Genomic DNA, 22122 nt, shown 5'->3' with positions numbered 1-22122 from the left:
AGTTTCAATTACAAAATAATACAAACAAAAAAATAATATTATTATTATTTTGGTCTTTATTTTATTTTTATTTTGTTGCTTGGTATGATACATTATGTTTACATGGAATCTTTAGAAGTTCCTTTCATTCTTGGGTGATTTATTTGCTTTTTTTATACAAAAATATATATTTTTTATAAGTTGTTTAGTTTTAGGAAGGTTTTTGTTATTTTTTTTTGTCATAATTTATTAGTTTTATTTATTATTAAATATGTCTCTATTTGGTTTCTGTTAGTCCCAATTTTGCTAAATTACCCAGAGTTGTGGCATCTCCGGGTTGCAGTCTCAGTGCTTCCTTATAGCTTGTTGCCGCTTTATTTGTATGTCCCAGTAAGTGTAAGATGGCGCCGAGATTTGTGTGGGCATGGGCATCACTGGGTCGTAGGTTGACAGCCTAATCAAATGAAAAGATAAAAGGTGATTTATTATTATAAAGTTCTCATGATAATCGAAATTTTATAAACAAGAATTCTAAAATGTCATTAATAGTATCCTTTGCTAAGGACTACAAACAAACGGCTCTGATTTTTACAATTCCGGGATTTAGAACTTTCAAAATTATAAAATAATTTTTATAAATTAAATTTTTACACTTACTTTTCTATACCAAGTTTCAGCTTCCTGCTTGCGTTCCATTAGCCTTAATGCTGTAGCTGCGGCTACCACCAGTGAATAGTCTTGAGGTGCCAGTTCAGCTGCTTTGACTCTATATGTTATAGCTTCTGCTAAGCGGGTTTGTGTTGTTAAGAATTCAGCTGAAATGGAAAAATAGAAATAAAGAGACAAATTATATAAAGTGCTTTTTATTTTTATATTAAAAACAAAAAGCTTGATATCAATTAAAACTTTTGCAATAATGCCATCTTTAATATAAAGCTAAATAATAAAAACTTACCGTAATGATGATAAACGCTGGCTTCTTCAGGTGCCAATTGCAAAGCGCGCTTAAACCACATTTCAGCTTCTGAGACTCTACTGCTCTGTAAGAAAGCAATTTATTTTTGTATTTCACTTTAAGCTTCTTATTATTTCTTTCCTTTTTTAAACTTACATTTCTGGCCAATGTTACGCCATACGATAAATGAGCTGCCACCTGATTTGGTTGCAACTCCAAAGCAGCCCTATGATGTCGCTCGGCCTCATCCCACTGCTGTAAGCGGCCAAAGATATCACCAATACGATGGTAGATGACATCTCGTTTGTAGTAGTGATGTGGCAGCTCGTATAAAGCTTCACGATAAACGGCTAAAGCGCGCTGTAATTTGCCCTGTTCGACATAGAGTGCTCCCAACTGCAGGTACGATGAAATTCTAGCATTTTCATGGGCCGCACGATCACGCACACCATTACCATCGACCTTAGAGCCCTCCTGTAAGATCTGAGCAGCATCATGACATTTGCCCAAGGCAATTAAGGAAATGCCCAAATTTAAATAGGCCACTATAAACATTTAAAGGAATTGTTTTTAGTTGTAACCGTATTCTGTGATAATAAACTTGAAGCAAGCTTTTTTGTTTGCACTTACCTGCTAAATTAGGTCGAAAATTCAAGGCGTTCTTAAAACTTTTTACTGCATTTTTATAATTTAGTTGATTTTGATATAAAATTCCTCTGCAAAGAAAGAAAAAAAAAAACAACAAAGAAAACATTGGTAATCATCATAAAAGTTGCTACAAAATAAAAGCTTTCATTTTTAAAACAAACAATTCATGTTCATGTTTTTCTCTTCCTCGTTTAAATAATCTTTTTGTGGTTCTCTGATGTTTGTTTTTTTTTGTTCTATAATTGTTTAATCAAACATTTCATCAACTTGTAGTTGTAGTTTTTTTATGCCAACAATCATCATTGTAGAACAGCAAAATACTCGTTTAACAAAAAAAAAGGAAAATAAAAGTGAAATTCAAGGTCTTTGATTTTATACTAATTGCCATTTTTTTTTTAGAAAAAATTCAAACTTGTAAATGAAAAAGAAATGAAATCCTGTGTAGGCAAATGAATATATGAAGAACAAATAAAGCACAGTTAATAAAAAAAAGTAGTTGTTAGGTGGAAAATATGAGAGTTTTAGTCATATTTGGTTTGTTTCCTCATTTTCTTTTTTGATTCTTCATTCTCCATTTATTTTCATTTTTCCAATTTAATGCATTCTTCGAAAAAAAGCTGTACTTTAGTTGCAGTTTATTTTTTTGTTTGTCTTTGTTGAGTACTAGACAGTAAATTTTAATAAATTTGAAATTTCAAGATGTCTGTTTGCACTTAGGTTTTTTATTAAAAGGTTTTTACTTAACTTGTTACGTTTGTATGTTTGTTTAGTTAAAAATTTGTAACTGAATTTTAAAACAGTAGCTCAAATAGGCTGAAATTCGAAAATTCGATATCGATTAATCTCTAGAACATGTATAAACCTGCTGACAATGGAATATTATGCTCAAAAATTCGAATATTCGAACTTATGTTCGAACGTGTTTCTAGTTTAAGTACAAGCTGTTAAACTCGAAATCATGAGGATTTTTACATCTCCCAATTTCGAACGAAAAAAACTAAAAATAGTCATGAATTTTAAAGAATGTTTAATGTAGTTTCAGAGTATAAAATTGTTAGATATGTTCGAAAATTCGAATTTGAAAATTGGAAATATTCCAGGTGCTCTAACAAGAAGAAAATAAATTCATAAGTCTGCTTTTACACAGGGCAATTTTTCTTGCGCAAGTCTAGAGTTTATAGGAGAGAGAGGCAAGAAGAAAGAAGAGGGGTACACACTTGCTTGTACTGGCAAGTCTCTTCAATTCTCTTTTGTTTTCTCATTTTCAATATGGCGTCTATTAGGTTTTGACATACAAAATTGCTCACAGACTTGCTGTGTGTAAACAGACGAGCAAGTTTAAAAGGGAATCGACGAGACTTGCTTCAAGTAAACTTGCCCTGTGTAAAAGCAGACTAAGTAATAAAGAAACATTTTCAAAACAAGCAAGAAGAAAATAAGTTTTAAATTAATTTATTGCGTTATATGTTTTTACGAAACTACACTATCTGTAATGACTGCTTCTATGTACTTATCAACATTGTAACAAGCTCTTATAAATATTACTTATGGTATAACAACATTAACTGTTAAAGCTGCTAAAAGCTCTAGATATGGAACATTCTAGTTTTGTCCATTAATATAATTCATGAAACTACTAGAAGATGACACTGTGTATATAAATAGTAAAAGCAAGCTGCAGAGAGTCTGTGTATTGTAGGCGCTGTTAGACTTAACATCAACTGTTTTACCAGTGTGTAATATAAGTGTGTGTATTAAAAAAAGGTGACTATTTAAAATGTTATGTTAATTTGAATAAATAAGGAGTTGTTAAAATGTTTAAACCACAGATCGCTTTTATTTGCAATTAAAATAATACTGTTTATTAAGAAAAAACAAGTGAGAGTGCTATATTCGGCTGTGCCGAATCTTATATACCCTTCACCAAATTATACTTCAAAATTTTAAATATTTTTAGGTAAACAAAATTTAATTTTTTTTCCAGTTGTTTTTTGAATTTTTTGGAAAAAAAATTTTTCGATTGTTATTTTAAATTTTAAATTTTTTTTTTTTAAATTTTAAAAAAATTTTTTTTTAAAATTTTAAAAATTTTTTTTTTAAATTTTAAAAATTTTTTTTTGGTTTTTTCAATTTTTTTTTTTTTAAAAAAAATTCGGGTTCAAAATTTTTTTTCCCGATTTTGACCCATTGTAGGTCCAACTTACTATGGTCTTATATACGTCGTTGCAAATGTCTTTGAAATATCTATCATTAGATATCCATATTGTCTATATTAATGTCTTAGTAATCCAGATATAGGTAAAAAAAATAGGTCAAAAATCGAGGTTGTCTTGGTTTTTTCCTCATATCTCAGCCATTTGTGGACCGATTTTGCTGATTTTAAATAGCAAAATTCTCGAAAGCATGTCTGACAGAATTATTGAAGATTTGGATCCCGAAGATATCTGGGGTCTTCAGAAAACTGATTTCAACAGACAGACAGACAGACAGACGGACAGACAGACAGACAGACAGACAGACAGACAGACAGACAGACAGACAGACAGACAGACAGACAGACAGACAGACAGACGGACATGGCTTAATCGACTCCGCTATCTATAAGGATCCAGAATATATATACTTTATAGGGTCGGAAATGAAAAATGTAGAAATTACAAACGGAATGACAAACTTATATATACCCTTCTCACGAAGCTGAAGGGTATAATAAACCACCATTTTTAAAAGATAAAAACTTAACAATATGTTATGAAACCTTATGGTGACAAGCCAAGAATTAGAAAAATATCGCTACAAGTTTACAATCATGTAAATTTTATAATGTAGTAAATAGTTTGATTTAATTTAAAGTTTATTTTCTTCCTTTCAGAGCATTTAAATAAAAGCTTGATTTGAATTTTGTTTATTATTAATTTTTATAAAATTTTTTCATATCCAACGCTTAAATTTTAAAACAGAATTTAATACTGTTTTTGTGGCACTGTTTGTGTGTAAAAATATTACTTGCAAATTTACTCCATTCAGACAATATCTGCATATCTGTTTGGAATATTTTAAACAAGTACAAAATTAATTACACACATTTGTTAATTTTCTATTTAAAAAGATTATATGTAACTCATTTACAAACAGTTTATTTCTTAACTAATTTAGGCGGATTAATTAAAGCGCACCGAAGTTTATAGCAAATAGAAGTGAATAACAAAATTATTCCAAATAAAAATTTATTTTCGTACTTTTTTCATTTGAAGTCATTTCGTATCACCTACTTAGTTATTTTAAGTTCCACCTAAAAATTAAACTAGGGCCAAAATTGTTATAAAATATTTGGAATTGATTGCTTGTTTTTTTGAAAATGCTTATTTCATTTCCAAAGTTAAATCCTTTTCTTTTCCGCTATAGTTTTTTGGTAATCAAGCATGTTCATTAGTTTCAGAAAACTATTTGTATCAGTTCAGTATTGCAGCAGCTAGAATTGTTGGCCATTTTAAAGCCATTAAATCCGATTTAAAAAGATCTCATTCTCCATTGTCTTGTTAACGTTTTTTGTTTAAGGTTTTTCTTGTTTTTCATTTTTACTATAGTATTTTGCCAGTTCTTTGGTATTTTATGTATTCAACCAATTTTGCATTGTTGCCTTTGTGTGTGTGTTTGTGTATGCAAAAGAGAATTCATTCATTTTTGTATTGTATTTTGACATAAATGGGCTTTTAGTCCAATTTCATGAAAATCATGTTGTAGTCGTTTTCTGGTGTGTGTGTATGGGTTTGTGGATGTATGGGTGAGAGTTTTTTTGTTTGTATTTTATATTTTTTTTTTTTTTTTCGTTTTTGTTCTTTTTGACAAATTTGTAGGAAAATCCGTTCATTCATTCAGTCACTTTTATACGTTTTAGTATTTTATGTTTTCTGTTCGTGTTGTTGTTGTATATAGTTGTAGTTAGTAGTTTTTGTTGTTGGTATTTCTTTTGAAAATTTCATTCAATTGACGGAAATGCTTATGTGAGCAACAAAACAAGTAAAACGTCTCACAAAGTACACAATCTAAACGAAAATGCACCACACACATGCACACTAACTCACTATTCACACATACACACACACATATACACACATCCATACATATAGATTTAAATATATGCACACAATAGTTTGGTTACGTATCCGTACGAACGAGTATTTGGTATGAGTGTGTTTGCAAACAACTAAGGGGATAAAAACATAAATACACACACACATATAACTGAAATAGTGTTAGTGTGCTTGTATTTGAAAAGTATTTGTTGTGTGTGTGTGTCTGTATGGGTATTCGTATGAGTGTGTGGGTATTTATGTGCATTTTATCTTGAAAATGACATTAAGTCTTTTACTTTTCTCGTATTTTTCATGTTTTGCATTTGTTTGCCATTTCATTCATTTAATTCTTTTTCTCTTCCCATATGCGGACAATTTGAAAAGTCATTTGAAAATATATATGATCTAAGGACTGATATCGAACAAATCATAACATACTTATACTATGTTATAAAAATTAAACCACTATACTTGCAGTTTAGATTTTTTTATTTGATTGAAATTATTATTACAACTGATAAAAAATATTATTTTAATAGTTCTAGTTACTAGTGATGGATTTATGAAACCCTTCCATTAAGGCTTTTATAGTGCTTACTGTCACTTTGTTCGAAAACATAGTCCATTTTCGTTTAAAATCTACCACATTTTTGGACACCTTTTTTTGTGATATTCATTTCTCTTTTAACGAGAGCCCAATATCTCTCCACTATCCTTAGCTCCGGGCAGTTTGGAGGATTTGCCTCTTTTGATACAAATACCACATTGTTCACACCGTTCTTGTACCACTCAAGACCTTGCTTACCATAGTAACAGGCCAAATAAGTGGACACATTAAGAAGTCTTATGAATGGAAGCATCCTTCTTTGGAAACATTCCTTGATGTAAATTTCGGTATTTATAGATTCCTTTTTAACAAATGATTGGCTTCTTTTGCCACAACTGCATATTGCTTGCCATTCCAAGAACTTTTTGGGAGAATTTTCCGCTTTTGGGTCCTAAATTTTTTTTTACAATATTGATCAGGAAGCTGCGAACATTTTTGCAGAACATACATTTCGTCAACCACTATGCAGCAGGTATATTTTTTATAAAATTTGACTTAAATTTCCGTGCTCTGTCTTTGGCCTTTAAATTTTTAGCAAGGTTCCTGTTGATCCTTATAGTATGTTTTTAAACCTGCATTGGCTTTAATTTTTCTTACCAAATAGTCCAAGTTAACCAGATTGCTTTCCTACCGGATATGTTGGGAGCCCTTTTGAAAATGCTGGCTATTTACTGGCTTTGGAAACATCATGTGGACCATTACTTCTACATGAACCAGGTTTTCTATCCACAGACAAGTTCTCCCGATACTGTTTAATAACATTGAAATCAGTTTGACGGCAGACCTTTGACTGGTTGGCCAACTTTTTGTAGGATCAAGTTGGGTTTTGTTGAAAATATTTAATAACTAATTTTAGTACGCACTTTCTCTCGTCGCTCATTATAATCAGATTAACAATAAATCAACACAATTGACATTAAACATAATAAAAATGTAAAACATGTCAGTAAGCTAACTGATCAAAAAAAAACAAATAATACTTGGGTTAAAAGTTTGAATGAAAAACGTGTGTTAAGGCTTTTCGATCTCAGTGCTTACTAAAAACAGTCCAAAGTTTAAAGTTATATTCAGTTTTTAAAGTTAAAAACTTAATTTGACCGAATGTTAAGAAAAAGCTGAAATGGGTTTTAATAATATTGCTTCCATTCTAAATTTTAAAAAATATACTTAACATATCATGCATGTTTCAGATAGTGGGGTTTTGAAGGTTGACTTTTGGAAAGGTACAAAACATTGTGCGTGTTATACCAAGCTGTGTTGAAAAATACAAATTCGAAAATTCGAATTCGATCCAAAGGTAACCCAAATGTATTGAAAAAATATTTAACATTACAATGCCTTATTGTTGGACTATAAAACCCAGCGGAGTAGTCTTAATACTACTCCATGACGTTATCACGTTTAACTACAAAGAAAACGCGTATTTGTATTTCGAAAGACCTTTTTAAACTGTTTTCGTTCTTCTTGCTGCTTTTGTAGATTTGAAATTCCCGTACATTTGTTGATTTTGATGGCTTTTTGTTGCTACATGGCGTGTGCTGGCTGGCTGGTTGTTTAAAAAACTTGGAGAAAAAAAAACTGTGAGAAACTCAAAGTCAATGAAAATGACAGTCAGGTTTGTTAAATTAAAAAAAAGAACTGCAAAAAAACTAGTACAATTCATTTTTGATATGAATGATGTCTTTTGGTATTTCAAAGGATTCTTTATTTTTTTTTCTCCGATTTTTGTTTTGTTGTTTTCTCTGTCATGTTGGAAAATTTTGTTTGGAAACTATTTGTCTGGATTATGCTTTGGGAAATGTGTTTGCAAACATTTTAATAATGTTTATGTGCTATTTGAACAACAGGTTTTTTGGTGCATTTTTTTTCTTTTTTTTTTGGAAAATACAGTTGTAGGAATATGATTTTAATTCAAGTGGGAAAAGACTTCAAAAGATTTTATGTGGGAGATCTGTATTCAGAGAAAATATTTTGACTTCTTATCGCTATGGAATAATGCAATTTTGTTGCAAAGAGAAGAGGAAAATTATCCATTCTTACAAGGACGAGTCGTTGTAATAGATTTAGATAAATTAAGCTTCTTATACTTGGATTAAAAATTATAGTTATTTATTCGAATTGTTGCCTACAAATTGTGTCCATTGTGAAAGAGTATTCTAGTAAAAACTCGATTGAAAATTCATGTTCATTACTAATAAGATAGTGATTTGATGAGTTGTAAGGACCAACTAGATTTCAAGCTTAGGATGTCGTTAAGATTTTTTTTAATATTTGTATGAAGATTGAACTGTGAAGATTTTAAGAAATGATTTCGATAATTCTAAAATATAAAAGCGCTGATATATGAGGGATATAGAAGCAAAGTATGCAAACTCCATTTTTTCAAGAACTTATCTAACAAAGCCATCAAATTACTTTCAGTGAATACTAGTGATCAGAACCAATATAAATCAATGGCCAAAAACTACCGATTAAATCATAGACAGCAATATCCATTGGATGGTCATTTTATTAAAAATCTTACTATATTTTCCAAAAATTTCATAATTTTGCAAAATATGTATTTTGGATAATTTATTATTATTTTGTTTTCAATTTCAAAGTGAAATATGTTTAATAATAGTATTGCTAAAAATTCAAACATAATGGTTTCAAATGGATGGTTGCATCATGTTTCTCAACATTTCTATTTCTGGAGATTTCTAATTGTGGACAATGTTGTTTGCCGTCCGATTAACAGCAATTAACATATCTGTGGATATGGTTAACATTACAATATTGAATAAATGCTTTGAGTTGATCATTATAGAAATATAACATTCTAGAAGCACCAATAGATGGTGCTGGAAACATCTTAAAGGAAATGCAGTGTATATAAGGTGAAAGCGAGAACATCAACTATTCAGTCCATTGTATAAAAGTGATTAAATAAAGAGTTGTTACAATTTTTAAACTACTAAACTGCTTTTATTTGCAATAAAAATAATATGGTTTATTTAACGGAAATAAACTACCGTTTTTAAAATGAAAAAACTAAACAATATTTGTTTTTTTTAATATTTTGTTAATGTTTTTAATTTAAACTAAAATTATTCATCTCAAACGTTGGAATATCCATCAAATTTCGTATCGTATTTGTCTTGAATTAGATTCAAAATTGCTTTATATATTCATTTAATTCTAAAAAACTGAGTAATAAAACAATCTATATAATAAATAAGAGAGCCTTTAGAGATACAGGACTTTGCTGAAACTAAAAAAGTGGAAATTGCTGCCTTTGCTTCTATACCTCTCATATAAGATACAAACATGATTGCATTTCACAAAAAAAACGATTTAGTTAAACTGTTTCGAAATTTTTCAAAGGTGTTTTAATTAATGGCCTGTTTCACGATGTCGAAACAGGCACTCATACAAATTTGATCGAATCATTTTTCTTTCGACATCGTGAAACAGGCCTTAATTTATTTTTTGTTGGAATATACTGAGTAAAATTCTAGGAATAATAGAACATAAACTATTTAAATACATCATTAAACCTTAAATGAAGAATTCTGAAATGATTATTTTAATTTTAAACGTTTTGTATTGAAAAATCTAAAGAAGGCTGTTAATCACATTTCCATTTCATATACTTTCTTAAAGTACAAATTCAATAACAAATCTACTGTATAGAAAGTAGCAATGACTTGATATGAGATAAGATCCCTTAATTCTTTCATTAAATCCCAGACTTTGTAATAAATTTACCAAGCGTATTGCTGGTGAAGCAGCATTTCTAAAAATATCTTTATACATATTTCCTTAAATATTTCTTAAAACATACATTCATACACAAATCAATTCAATTTGAACATACGCCGGCAAATTCAAACACACCGACGAGGGTGGAAAAAATCACTCCTCCTTTAAAACATTGTTTGTAATAGAAACGTGTGTATAAATATCATCATATGATATTTGGAATTGTAAAATGAGTTTTGTGCCACTGATTATTGCGTGTTAACTTTGTGGCAAAAGGTATAAACGGAAGGTTGCAAAATGGAAAAAAAGTGTTTTTATATTGTAAATAATTTATAAGCCCAAAACACCACCCCCATTTAACTCACTGCTCAAACCATTTGAACTTGAGCAGCAGAGAAGAGAGTAGAAAAAAAATACAATATAAATGACATGTTGCTGCTGTTATACACCGAGATTTTTATACCAGACACATTTTACACAGACACAGTACCCTTGAGTAAGAGGAAAAGATAAAAGGGAAAAAGCCAGCAAAATTTATTCAATTCAACCTGTTTAAATCAGTAAATCCTGACCTGTGTATATGTATTATTGATAACTAAGTATTTGTAAATGTAACAATTCAAATACTATTTACCATCATCAACATCATCATCATCGTCATGAGCAGCAGGAGCTGAAACACGAGCAGCAGCCAAAGCATCATTATCTACATTTCCATTTTTTACCATCTCTAATGGTGTTGATGATAATGATGAGAATCTGAGGATGCGGATGAGGATGAGGATAAGAACGATGTTGTTCTTGTTGCATTGAAGAACTCTATAACCAAACCAAACAACAAAACCGATAATCATTGAACTGAATAATTTGATTTCTTTTCAATGAGTTTGGTAACGTTTCATTCTGTACTTTCCCCTTTTCAGCTTTTCTCCTCCACTTGTACTTCAACTTGTCTGTATTCGAGTGTGTACAATGTACATTTTGATTCAATGAAGTCTGTTTCTTGTCGTACTAAAGAAATTGCAAGAAATAAAAAAATACAAAAAACACTTAACATAGGAATTCATCTTGAAATATACATTATTCTTTCTTTATTTTCTTTTTTTTTACAATATTTTGCTGTAATTCAACTTTAAAGTTTCTTTAAGAAATGCTGTGTAAGACGTAATCGAAGCTCAATATGAAATATTATAGAGATAACATACAAATACATATTATTTTTTAATACTACCTGCTGCTTCTACTTGCCAAACTACAAACTGCTATTGGTACCCACTCCCCCATGATTTTGCTATTGTTGTATAACTTTATGTTATCACAACATGCTGCATGCAACTACATCAGTTATTGGAACGCACAGCAAACAAATACTTAATATTAGCTGTGTAGCAGGATGTTTAGTAATATATTGTCATTTGCTCCCAATCAATATTTGTTAAAAAAACAAAACAAAATAAACGATACAAAAAACATCAGATAAATTTCCTTTTTACAATGTGAGTGAGTACCAAGTAAAAATATTGATGTAGAAGCATAAAAACAATCAAATGTTGTGTGCCAAAATATCCACATGTTTAAACATCCTTCGTATTAGATTTCCTTCTATGATGCTGTCTTTCTCACACTCTCTCTAACGAAACACTTTCCACACAATAAAACAAAATATTTTGTAAATGATCTGTCATTGTAAATATATGTGTGTACTTTAAGGTACCCTACACACTGTCTCAATGTTAACAGGATTTTCAATGGATAACGTGAGTATGAATCAAACATTTTTAAAGTTCAGTGTTAAAACTTTAAGTTAGATTTTTTGGATGGGTAGCGTTTTATTTATTTTTTTTGATTGAAAAACAGTTCCTGTTTAAAACTGTTTATATGTTTAACCGAATTTAATTTGTATGAATTTGATTACAATTTCTTATGAAGCATTTCTTAATAACAATTTGGTCAACTTTATTTTCCCAAATAACAAATACCAAATATTTAGCATATTTAGAGTTTCGCAAAATATAAAATTTCTAGAAATTCCCTTTCTAGGAGCTCAAACTATAGTTTGTATATCATCTCTAAATTACATATTTAATACTGTGTATCTTATTTTTTGCAAGAACTTAATTTTTTTTTCGATTTTCCTGTGATATAAAATATTATTCTCTGTGGCAAGGGAGGTATTTGTTTTTATTGTCTTCTTTTTTTTCGAAGAAAATTGGTTTTGGCATTCAACATATTGTTTCATATTTATTTATATTTCTGGAAGTTTGCTTGTGGTTCATACTTTTTTCTTTGCACTACTCCTGACTCTTCAGTTGTCTTCTTTGCTCACAGCTGCTTCCTCTGCTAATGTCGATTTAAATGGCTGCTTAAAGGAAGAAAATCAAACACCAGCCAGCTCTTCTGATTCTCATTTCTTCCTTTAGATTTTTCTTTAACTCATCATTTGTGTATTTTTCTTTCTCTTTCTATTTTTTTTGTTCAATACAATTGTTTGTTTTTTTTTCTATTTTATCTGATTTTTTCTATTTTACTTCCACTTATTGCTTCTTTTACTTGTATTTATATATGTATGTATCTGCAGTACATTGTTGCAAATTATTTGTTGTTTAATGTTTACAATTTTTTTCTCTTCCTCTGCTTCTGTTCGTTATTCTTGTGATGTGGTGTTTAAATTTCCGTTATCTATTTGAAATAGTAAAACGCATTGTGTGGTTTTCCTCCCTTTTTTCAAACACCCGACACACTTGATATTTTTTCTTAATATTTTGTCTTTTTACTTTTGTTGGGATGTCGGTTTGTTAACTTGAGGTATTTTTTTCATTTGCAATATTTTCTCTTTGATTTGTAGTGTCTTTTTTCTTATTCTTTGTTTCGTTTTTATAAAAACAACAAATCTCGGAAATACCTTAAGCTGTATTGATTAGATGGCGGTGATTTGTTAAAAGTAAAAATTGATGTACGTATATTAGGGTGGGTCGTTTTGTATGGATGCAAAAAAAAAAAAGATTCTATGAAAATTTCTAAGCAACTTTGTCCTAGAAACCATGTGTCTAAAATTGATTTTGATCTTGCGAAAATTAACAAATATGATGCAAGTTTGTGTAAATTTTACATTAATAGTTAACTATTGTGAACCTGGATTATAATTCTGGACATTTTTCTTCCACTTATCGATGCAATGTTTAATCAGCTCCCAAAGAAACTTTTAAAGGAAAACATTTTATGTAGTTATGTTTTCTATTTGATTTTTATCTTTTTATAAATTAGATTTTACAATACTAGTTTTGTGACTACTGAATACTTATATAATAATTGAAAACTTTGTGTAATTGATAATACAAATTAATAACAAAATTAATTATAAAGTGTTTTTTTGAATTTCCCTAAAAATCAATTTTATACATACTAATCTATGTATGTCACTTAAAATTTTTAATTTGAATCGGCTATTTAAAAAAGTACTGATTATTTTTTCAAATTTCTGGTTTTATATGGAACACAATATTATTCAGACGATTGTCATTGAAAATATTCAAGGCGAATCAATTGAGATTATACTGAAATATTAGGTTGATTGGATGAAGTACTGCCGAGTCAATCGTGGTGGTGAGTTTATCCTTTCTAATAAAACCAAATTTAAAATTTTAAATGGCCCACCCTTTAGGACAAAGTTGCTTAGAATTATTTTTAGAATCATTTCCTCTACTGCGATTGTTTTTATAAACAAATCCATCCACCCTAACGAACATACTTACATATGTACGTGCAGACTTTAGATAAAATATTGTATTTGGCTTTAAATGTTGTACTTGCTTGATTCCCTATTTTTTTTTAACATCAGAATAAAAATGTATAAATCAAACCAACATTTTATGAAAAATAAAAAAGCAGTTGAACAAATTTAAAATGCAAACAATATTGTGATAAATTTGTTTATATTTGTATTTAAGGGAATTTATTTCGATTTATTTATAGGAGTTTCCGGTTAAACATCACCTGATTTAGATAACATTTAATAAGAAGTTTTAAATTCTATATGATAATAACATTGAGATTAAATTAACCCCTTTATTTTGAAATACAATTTAAAAATATTTCCATATAGATTTATGAAAAACAAAAGCAATTTAAGTAGTTATATGTAAAATTGTTCAAAGTGAGGTGAAGTGATTTACAAAATAATCCCCTATGTTGCATTAGTTTTTAATTTGAATTAGGTATATGGGAATAAATACGAGTGTATGAAAAACTAAGGAAAACTGAATATGGTTTTGTTCTTTTGATACAGCTAGCATAGTGATATAATTCCCAGATGTGTGGACTATTTCGATTATGCAGCATTAAAAATTATATTACACATTTATTAACATTCTAGTATTTTTATTAGAAATATCTGTGCATTTCTCCAGCAAACCAATTTTTTTTTTAATTTTGTTTACGATTGTCCGAATTTAGAGATGCTTTTATACAGTATTTTATAAAAAATTGGAGAAATACATTCAGTTTTCTCAAGGTTACTTAAATATCATATATATTTATATATTATTTACTTTACTTTTCATACAAAATTATTTAAACCGACAGCATAACTATAAGATAACATATAACCAAACATTGTGATAATGGGTGAAATACATATTGTTGTAAATAAATATACATATATGTTTATGGCAATCATGTTCATGATGAATCATTGTATCATAATCATAATCCGAGAACATCACAATATGGTGAAGTATTAAATCATAAAAATGGTTGCCACAAATTTATACTTAATTACTAAAATACTATATATGATTGATACAATCATGTGAATTGTAAAATTGAACATATTATGATTGCCGCAATCATATACATAATTATAGTGTTAAAAACTTGTAAACATTTTTAAATGGTTATGGCAAACATGTACAACTATATTTTGTTGCGTACAACTATGTTTTCTTCAACTTTCGATTTTTTTTTAGTTTTTTTTAATTTATTTTTATTCCACTTTTACTTTTTAAATGCTGTCCTAAATTTGATCAACAATCGATTTTTTTCAAAACAATTTTTTTGTTTGATTTTGCATTTATCATAATGTCTTTTGTTCATTTTTTAAGTAAAATACTGATGTAAAAGCATACTTTCACCATGTAATCATATTGAAAAAATCGGGTGTATATGTTTTTGTTGTTGTGGTGTTTTTGTATTATTGTTGTTGTTATTGTGTTTTTGGTGCTTTACAACTACGCACTTATCGCACCCTTAGCATACATTTTTTCAGAACAACATTTTATTGCTTTAGTTGTCGCTGTTGTGCTCGTTCTCATTTTGACGTTGTATGCTTTTTTGTCCTTTGCTAGAAATTCAGCAAAAAAAAAAAAACTACAATAATATGAGCAACAACAACTTGAACGCCACACAATATCATTCATCATTTGTGCCATTTTACGAGCATTTATATTGCTTACAAATCTCAGCAACATTCAAAAGCATAACAACAGCAGCAATAACAGCAACAACAAATACATGCAGGAACACCAACACAAATACACAACTACAAAATACCATATTGCAATAGAAAAACTGAAATAATGGCAAAAAAGGCTGCATTAAAAAAAGAAAAGAAAAAACTAAACATGAAATGCATAAAAAGTAAACAAGTGACAAAGAGGCCTGTTTTTTACTCACTACTACTCTTAGGTATGGGAGAGAAAAAATACACCCGTTATTCAGTTAACTGTTGAAAGAAGTAAAAAAAACCAAACCAACCAAAAACAAAATGAACATGTATGCAAGCTCACGTAACGTACTTTGCATTCACATGAAGCAGAACTCCACAGTCTTTGTATCCAAAAACACGTATGTGGCATTTGCTTTAATGTGTTTGTATTTGCGTTTATATGTATACATGTAAGTGTATTAGTGTATGATGCACTATTGGTCCATGTGTATGTGTGTTATTTTTGATGCGGCATCGCCATGCGACATCTCATCTTTAACAGGATTTCTATTCATGGTTTCTAAATTTTATACCAACCACAAACATTTAAATGTTTGTACATTTGTAGTCATACGTATGCATGAGCTTTTTTATAGTTTCTCAGAAATGTTTGTGTTTTAGTGCTGTTTTCTTTGTAAATAAATAGAATTCGATGTGTTCCTTTAAATGCAGAAAAACTTAAAGCTCTTGACTTTTATAAATGAGTTGAAAGGAATATATTTGACTGCAAATATTAATGGGAAAGAAAATAGATTTAATTTTATTTAAAGAATAAAACTGTTATTTGATAATTAACCACAATATTTTTATACCCATTATGAAAAAGGTGGGGGCGATATTGATTTTGTCATTCCGTTTGTAACACATTAACATATTTATCATAGACCCACAATAGATATTTATTCTGGGTTCTTATGAAATTCGAAGGCAATCTAGATATGTATGTCCGCCCGTCAATCTGTTGAAAACACGATAGGGCTCAAACGAATGGAGCTGGCTGTTAATAAGGTTTGTTTGGTATTGACAGTGGGCAATATTGGACCATGATTTGGTCCATGATTTTACCTAGTCCCCATGTTCTAAGTATTCTGTCCCCATACAAGGTCCCCCTAAGAAAATCAATTGAAAATTCATAATTGTCTTATAATAATCAATATCGTGGTCAAATTGGACATAAAAAGTCTTATATGAATCTAAATCTTTTAATCAACTTTTGTGCGTATCGCTACATAATTGACCCTATAACCTCTATATCAGAAAAATATTTTGTTGACACATATCGATGGTGGGTATACAGAATTCGGCACAGATTGCTATAGATTATAAAAACTTTAGAGTTAGGCTTAAATTAGTTAATTTTTTTTGTTGTGTAGATGTTTTTTTAATTTTTTAACTTGTTTATTCGCATATTCGCAGCTGATGAAATGTTGATTATGTAAACGTAAATTATCTTATGATTTCAACTTACAGATTAAAATGTACATCTGCCATATTTGGCCTATATTTGATGGCTTCTAACAAAACCTCCTCGGCTTCTTTGTAACGAGCCTGAGAACTAAGGACACTTCCTAAATTGCCAAGAGCTGAAAAGAGAGAAAATAAAATATTCAAAAGTACATACATATATATTGAAGAAATTAACATTTTTATTTTTGGCATTTTATGAAAAAACTATAAATTTAGTACTATCCTTCAGACTCCAAAAATATATGTGTAAATATTAGAAATAAAACATTTCATTTACCTTTAGGTGGATTTATTTGCACAGCACTACGATATAAACTCTCCTCATCCCGCCAATCCAAGTTGCGTCTTATCGTTCTCGCACTCAGAGCGCTCAACACCAGACACAAACTCAGTATCAGCATTTGTTGATGCCGGGGATTTTTACTCGTTCGCACATGATCCATTAGTTTGCCGAAACCAAAACCCACCAGCAGACAAAAACCAATGCTAGGCAAGTACAACAAACGTTCAGCCACTACAAAGCCCACATAGAAGACAAGATTTGTGGCGGGTAGAAAGGGCAGCGTTAAAAAGGCCAGGGCCATTAACAGGACACTGGCATTTGCACACTTGTATGGTATGTCACACAACATGAAATCCTCTTGCTGTATCGATGGCCACGTTGCCAATGACAGATTCCTTTCAGATGCTGATGACTTGGAGGATAGCGATGATGCTGAACTGCAGGTGGAGGAAGCACTACTATCGGAGCTTTTGTTGCTGGCTGTTGTTGAGTTGCTGCAACTGCTACTGCTGCGTGAACTGCGTGCCGCAACTACGGAGGCTATAGCTTTGTGCAGAGCAAAGGTAAAGAGATGTGGTGGCGTACCGTTGGACGACGCGACACTGGAAGACATTAGCTGATGACAACAGCAGTCTGTGTGATAAACATTTGAGTGGCTCAGTGTTAAAACGTTATTGTTGTTGTTCAACACCCGACACGAGTTGGTGTGATGGCCGGAACTCAATTCCTGTTTGCAATCACCACAGATGTGGGGATTATTTATGCCCAATAGTTTGTGCTTGAGATATGCTGTGGTGCTGTGTAGCGAAGTACAATTTGCTGTTACTGTTGGCGTGCTAGTTGCATAGTGATGTGTGGATGGTGGTGAAGGTGGTGGTGGAGTCATCATATAGTAGGCCTGCGTTTGGTTGTCACTTGTGTCTGTTGTAGCTATTGTTCCATTTGAGGTTTGACACTGTACCTGTTTGCAATATTTTCGTTTAGTGCGTGACTTACGCTGCATTTGTGGTTGTAAATGGTATTGTGCTCCCGATGCAACGTATGACGAGCTTGCCTGATGTCTGTTTTTATAGTGTGCGTAGTAATGCAGACGCTTATGGCGTTGCAACAGTAAACAACAACATTGCCAGGCGGTGTAGGTTAATGCACCATAGAAACCTATACTCAACACGTTGCGTCCATCCCATATAGTGGTTATGCGTGGTATGGCGTTCATGCCCCAATCGAAACTTAGCACTTGTGGATTCAGCAACAGTTTGAAATTGAATACCGGAAGGTAAAGAAAAGTCAAAAAACGTGTCCACACTGAATTTGTTTTCGCAACGGGGTTGTCTGCTGTTGAGAATAATGTTTGGGGTCGTGGTATTACCGCCAGCCGACAATACACCGTGCCCAACAAAACTGAGGTCAACACACATACCGAACGTATGCGATGTTTGTCTTTCAGACCACTTAAGCCACGTATCACATCAAACATACCGCATATTATCAAGGCGGTGATGGCTGTTTCTTTAAACAACAATGCAGCTATAGAGGAAACTAAGGTTAAACTTAAAGCCAACCACTGCAGTGGATCACCCCTCTCTCGCCACGCTATGTGGCGCATATACGTGAGAAAGGTTAGTAGGTAACAGACGCAGGCGGCCAAGTCAGCTCTTCCCACAATTCCTGCCACAGCTTCTGTATGAATGGGGTGTGCAGCGAAGAGGGCTCCCGTCGCCACAACACCCCACACTGAGGAGAGGAAATGTCGAGCCACCTTCACTACCAAACCGGTGGCTAAACAATGCAGTAAGTTATTGACCAGATGGAAGCCCCAAGGATTATAACCACTGAGTAGAAAATTTAATCTGAATGTGAGAACACTCAGTGGCCGATAGGAGCCATGAGAGCCGCTGTCTGTGAGCGGTGTTCCCCAGTAGTCATGCACAAAAGCATTCTGCCAGGGCGCTGTGCCTGAGACATCTGTGTTGGCTAGAATGGCACGTCTGAAAGAAAAGAAAATTGTTATTAAATAAACAAAAAATATTGATTTTATAAAACTGTTTGTGTGTATATAATTGAAGGCCTTATTTTGTATTTCGATTAAAGTAATTACCAACCTCTGAACTCCAGCTGTTCTAACTTAATATAAATCTCACTTTTATTTTATTACTAAATTTTGGAACATTTCCGTTTAACTAAATCAATAACCTTTATATTTGTAAGTACCTATACACGTTCGACTCCACCTCCCTCCAAACCAGATTTTATTATTTATGTCTTTTTTTCTTGTTGTCGCTTTTCTTTTGTTTTTGTTGCTTTTTTTATTATTAAACTTAAAACGCTTTGCCATAAATTATAATTATGACATACACTTCCATTCAATATTTCAAAATTAATAAGGCATAAAGTTACCAATTTAAAAAAAATAAAATGAATCGTAACATACAAACTACTAAAAACAAGAATTTCCGGTTTCAATAAACTGCACAGCATTGGCTTATGGGGTGTATTTCCCGAAAGGAGGTTTCGTTTGGAGATGTAAAATATTTGTGACAACAATTTATACTTTATACTAATAAAGGAATATTTTTTATAAATAAGTATTTAAAAAATCAAAAAAAAAAATGTTTGGTAAAATTTTGTATTTTAATTCAATCCCTATAGATTTCGTATCTAACTGGATATAGGTAAATATAAAAAATGCAATATTTAATCACTAGAAAATATATCAAAATGTCATCAAATCTTACTTTTTATGAAATTAATTTCTAAAACAACGTTTGTTGAATCACCCTATATACAAACATGTATTTACTCGTAATACGAGAATCTCATAGCGAACCTTCAAATATAAATTGCCTACACACTATCGTAAACCTCACTCACACAGCAAATACTAAGATTTTCTAACGGTGTTTAGAACACACTCAACTGAATTTAACAGCATTGAATAGAACCCAGCAGTTTTACATTCGTCAGTTTAGTTACTCTAAGTAATTCAGGGAATCTGTCACTTAAAACTGGTTTTTGTACATTACTTTAGAAAGTAGTTTACTAGTTATTCTACCTACCTATGTATGTCCGTTATAGACTTTGAAATCATCCAACCAATGAGTTCCAAACCGGTTTCATTGGAAAGGCAATTTTGGCCAGATGGCATTAGATACCCATTAGGTTTATTCGGTCCATTCGCGAATTTTCCCAAACAAAATTTTTTTCACAATTTTAACTTTTAAAAATTTGAAACTGTTTATGTCTTGAAAGTTTGTATGTAGGTACCTCTCCCGATGTGAATATCGTTTAAGAAGGGATTTTTGGTAATTCGAATTTTTAGGGGATACAAATGGGTAAAACTAGGTTTCCTACATCTCCGGAACTAATAAAGCTAGCACCAAAAATCCAACATAATCTGAATTTTTTCAAAAAAATAAGTGGGCAGGTGTATATTTCCACTACTTTTTAGAAAAAGTAGTTGTACTACTACTACTTTTTAAAAATAGTAGTATTTCTACTAAATTTTTTTTAAAAGTTTTATTTCTATTACTTTTTTAAAAAAGTGGTATCTACTACTTTTTAGAAAAGTACTATTTTTTAAAAAAAGTACTATTTTTACTACTATTTTTTAAAAAATTGTATTTCTGTTACTTTTTTCAAATAGTAGTATTTCTACTACTTTTTTAAAAATGGAGTAGAAATACTACTTTTTTAAAAAAAGTATCAGAAATACAACTTTTAATTGAAAAAAGTAGTAGAAATACTATTTTTTCTAAAAAGTAACAGAAATACTACTATTATAAAAATGTTGTATAAATAATACTTTTATAAAAAGGTACTAGAAATACTACTTTTTTAATAAAAGTAGTATTTCTACTACGTGGTAGGAACACTGCTATTTTAGAAAAAGAGTAGAAAAAAGTAGTATTTATACTACTTTTTAACAATGAAATGAAAATAATTGCATAATATACTAGGAGATGTTTTTTAGGCTGACTATTTGGGGTCAATTAGCTTCCTCCTTGCACATGTCCATGATAAAATTACTAGTTATGTAGCTTTTCAAGTAACCAATTAGGTAGTTAGTGAGGTAACTTACTCTAAGTAACCATGGTTTGATTTATTTGAACCACCTATATTAATGTAACTAGTGGTGACCCCAAAATAATAGGTAAAATCACTAGTTCGGGACATTCAGCCAGAGCTGCTGGGGAAGGTAGCCGTTAACACATTACACATAAATATATACAGAATGTAACGGAACAGAACTGAATAACAGCATTTAATTAGTAACATGAGCTTTATGGTAAAGAACTCAATAGCTTTTCCTATTTCGTTGCGAGTACCTACAAGTAAATTGTAGAAAGATGTTGTGCTTGTAACGTGTTGGTGTTAGTGGGCACAGCCGGCGCCAGGTGGTAGTGGTGGCTACGATGGCAATAACAACAAAAGTCTTAAAGTTGTTACGCAATAAGTGAATAAATGTTCTTAAACGGATGCCCTCTGCTATACTCGACACAACACAACACTAAACATAAATTCGAAACATTCAACCTAAACTTGCTACCGGTTATCAAAGCTTCCCTTGAAATTTCATAGATATAAATTGCTGTTATTGGTGCTGTAGACGTTGTATTTGTTGTAGTTGGTACTAGTGGAAGTTGTAGACACGCAAAATGTATGAAACTTTATAACAAATCGACAATTAATCAACTAAAGTAAACTGTTGCAATACAAGAGATACAAGTATCATGGGGAGAAATATAATTGTATCTGTTTCAGGGATGAAAACAAGAGAAGCGGCCGAGGAGGTGGACAGTGTAAAGCCACCTTATTAAACTTGTTACAAGTCGATGTTAGTTGGCCAAGTTTTCAAAGTGACTTTCTTAACTAATTTGAAAC

General features: G+C 31.0%; 1 protein-coding gene across 1 annotated transcript in view; it reads right to left on the bottom strand.

The window, feature by feature from the left end:
• The window catches only part of Tmtc2 (Transmembrane O-mannosyltransferase targeting cadherins 2), a 136604-nt gene continuing 114482 nt past the window's right edge, over positions 1–22122 (bottom strand). Inside the window, exons 4-10 of the mRNA XM_065501639.1 lie at positions 17236–19229; positions 16960–17074; positions 1565–1650; positions 1091–1479; positions 935–1019; positions 637–794; positions 1–433 (exon numbers count right to left, since the gene is read on the bottom strand). Of these exons, the coding sequence (XP_065357711.1) occupies positions 257–433; positions 637–794; positions 935–1019; positions 1091–1479; positions 1565–1650; positions 16960–17074; positions 17236–19229 (3004 nt within the window). The 3' untranslated portion in view covers positions 1–256. The remainder of the gene's footprint in view (positions 434–636; positions 795–934; positions 1020–1090; positions 1480–1564; positions 1651–16959; positions 17075–17235; positions 19230–22122) is intronic.

This window comes from Calliphora vicina, chromosome 2, assembly GCF_958450345.1.
Source record: "Calliphora vicina chromosome 2, idCalVici1.1, whole genome shotgun sequence".
In the NCBI taxonomy this organism is placed as follows: Eukaryota; Metazoa; Arthropoda; class Insecta; order Diptera; family Calliphoridae; genus Calliphora; species Calliphora vicina.
The sequence above is the reverse complement of the archived record's forward strand: the minus strand, read 5'-3'. Positions and strand labels throughout refer to the sequence as shown.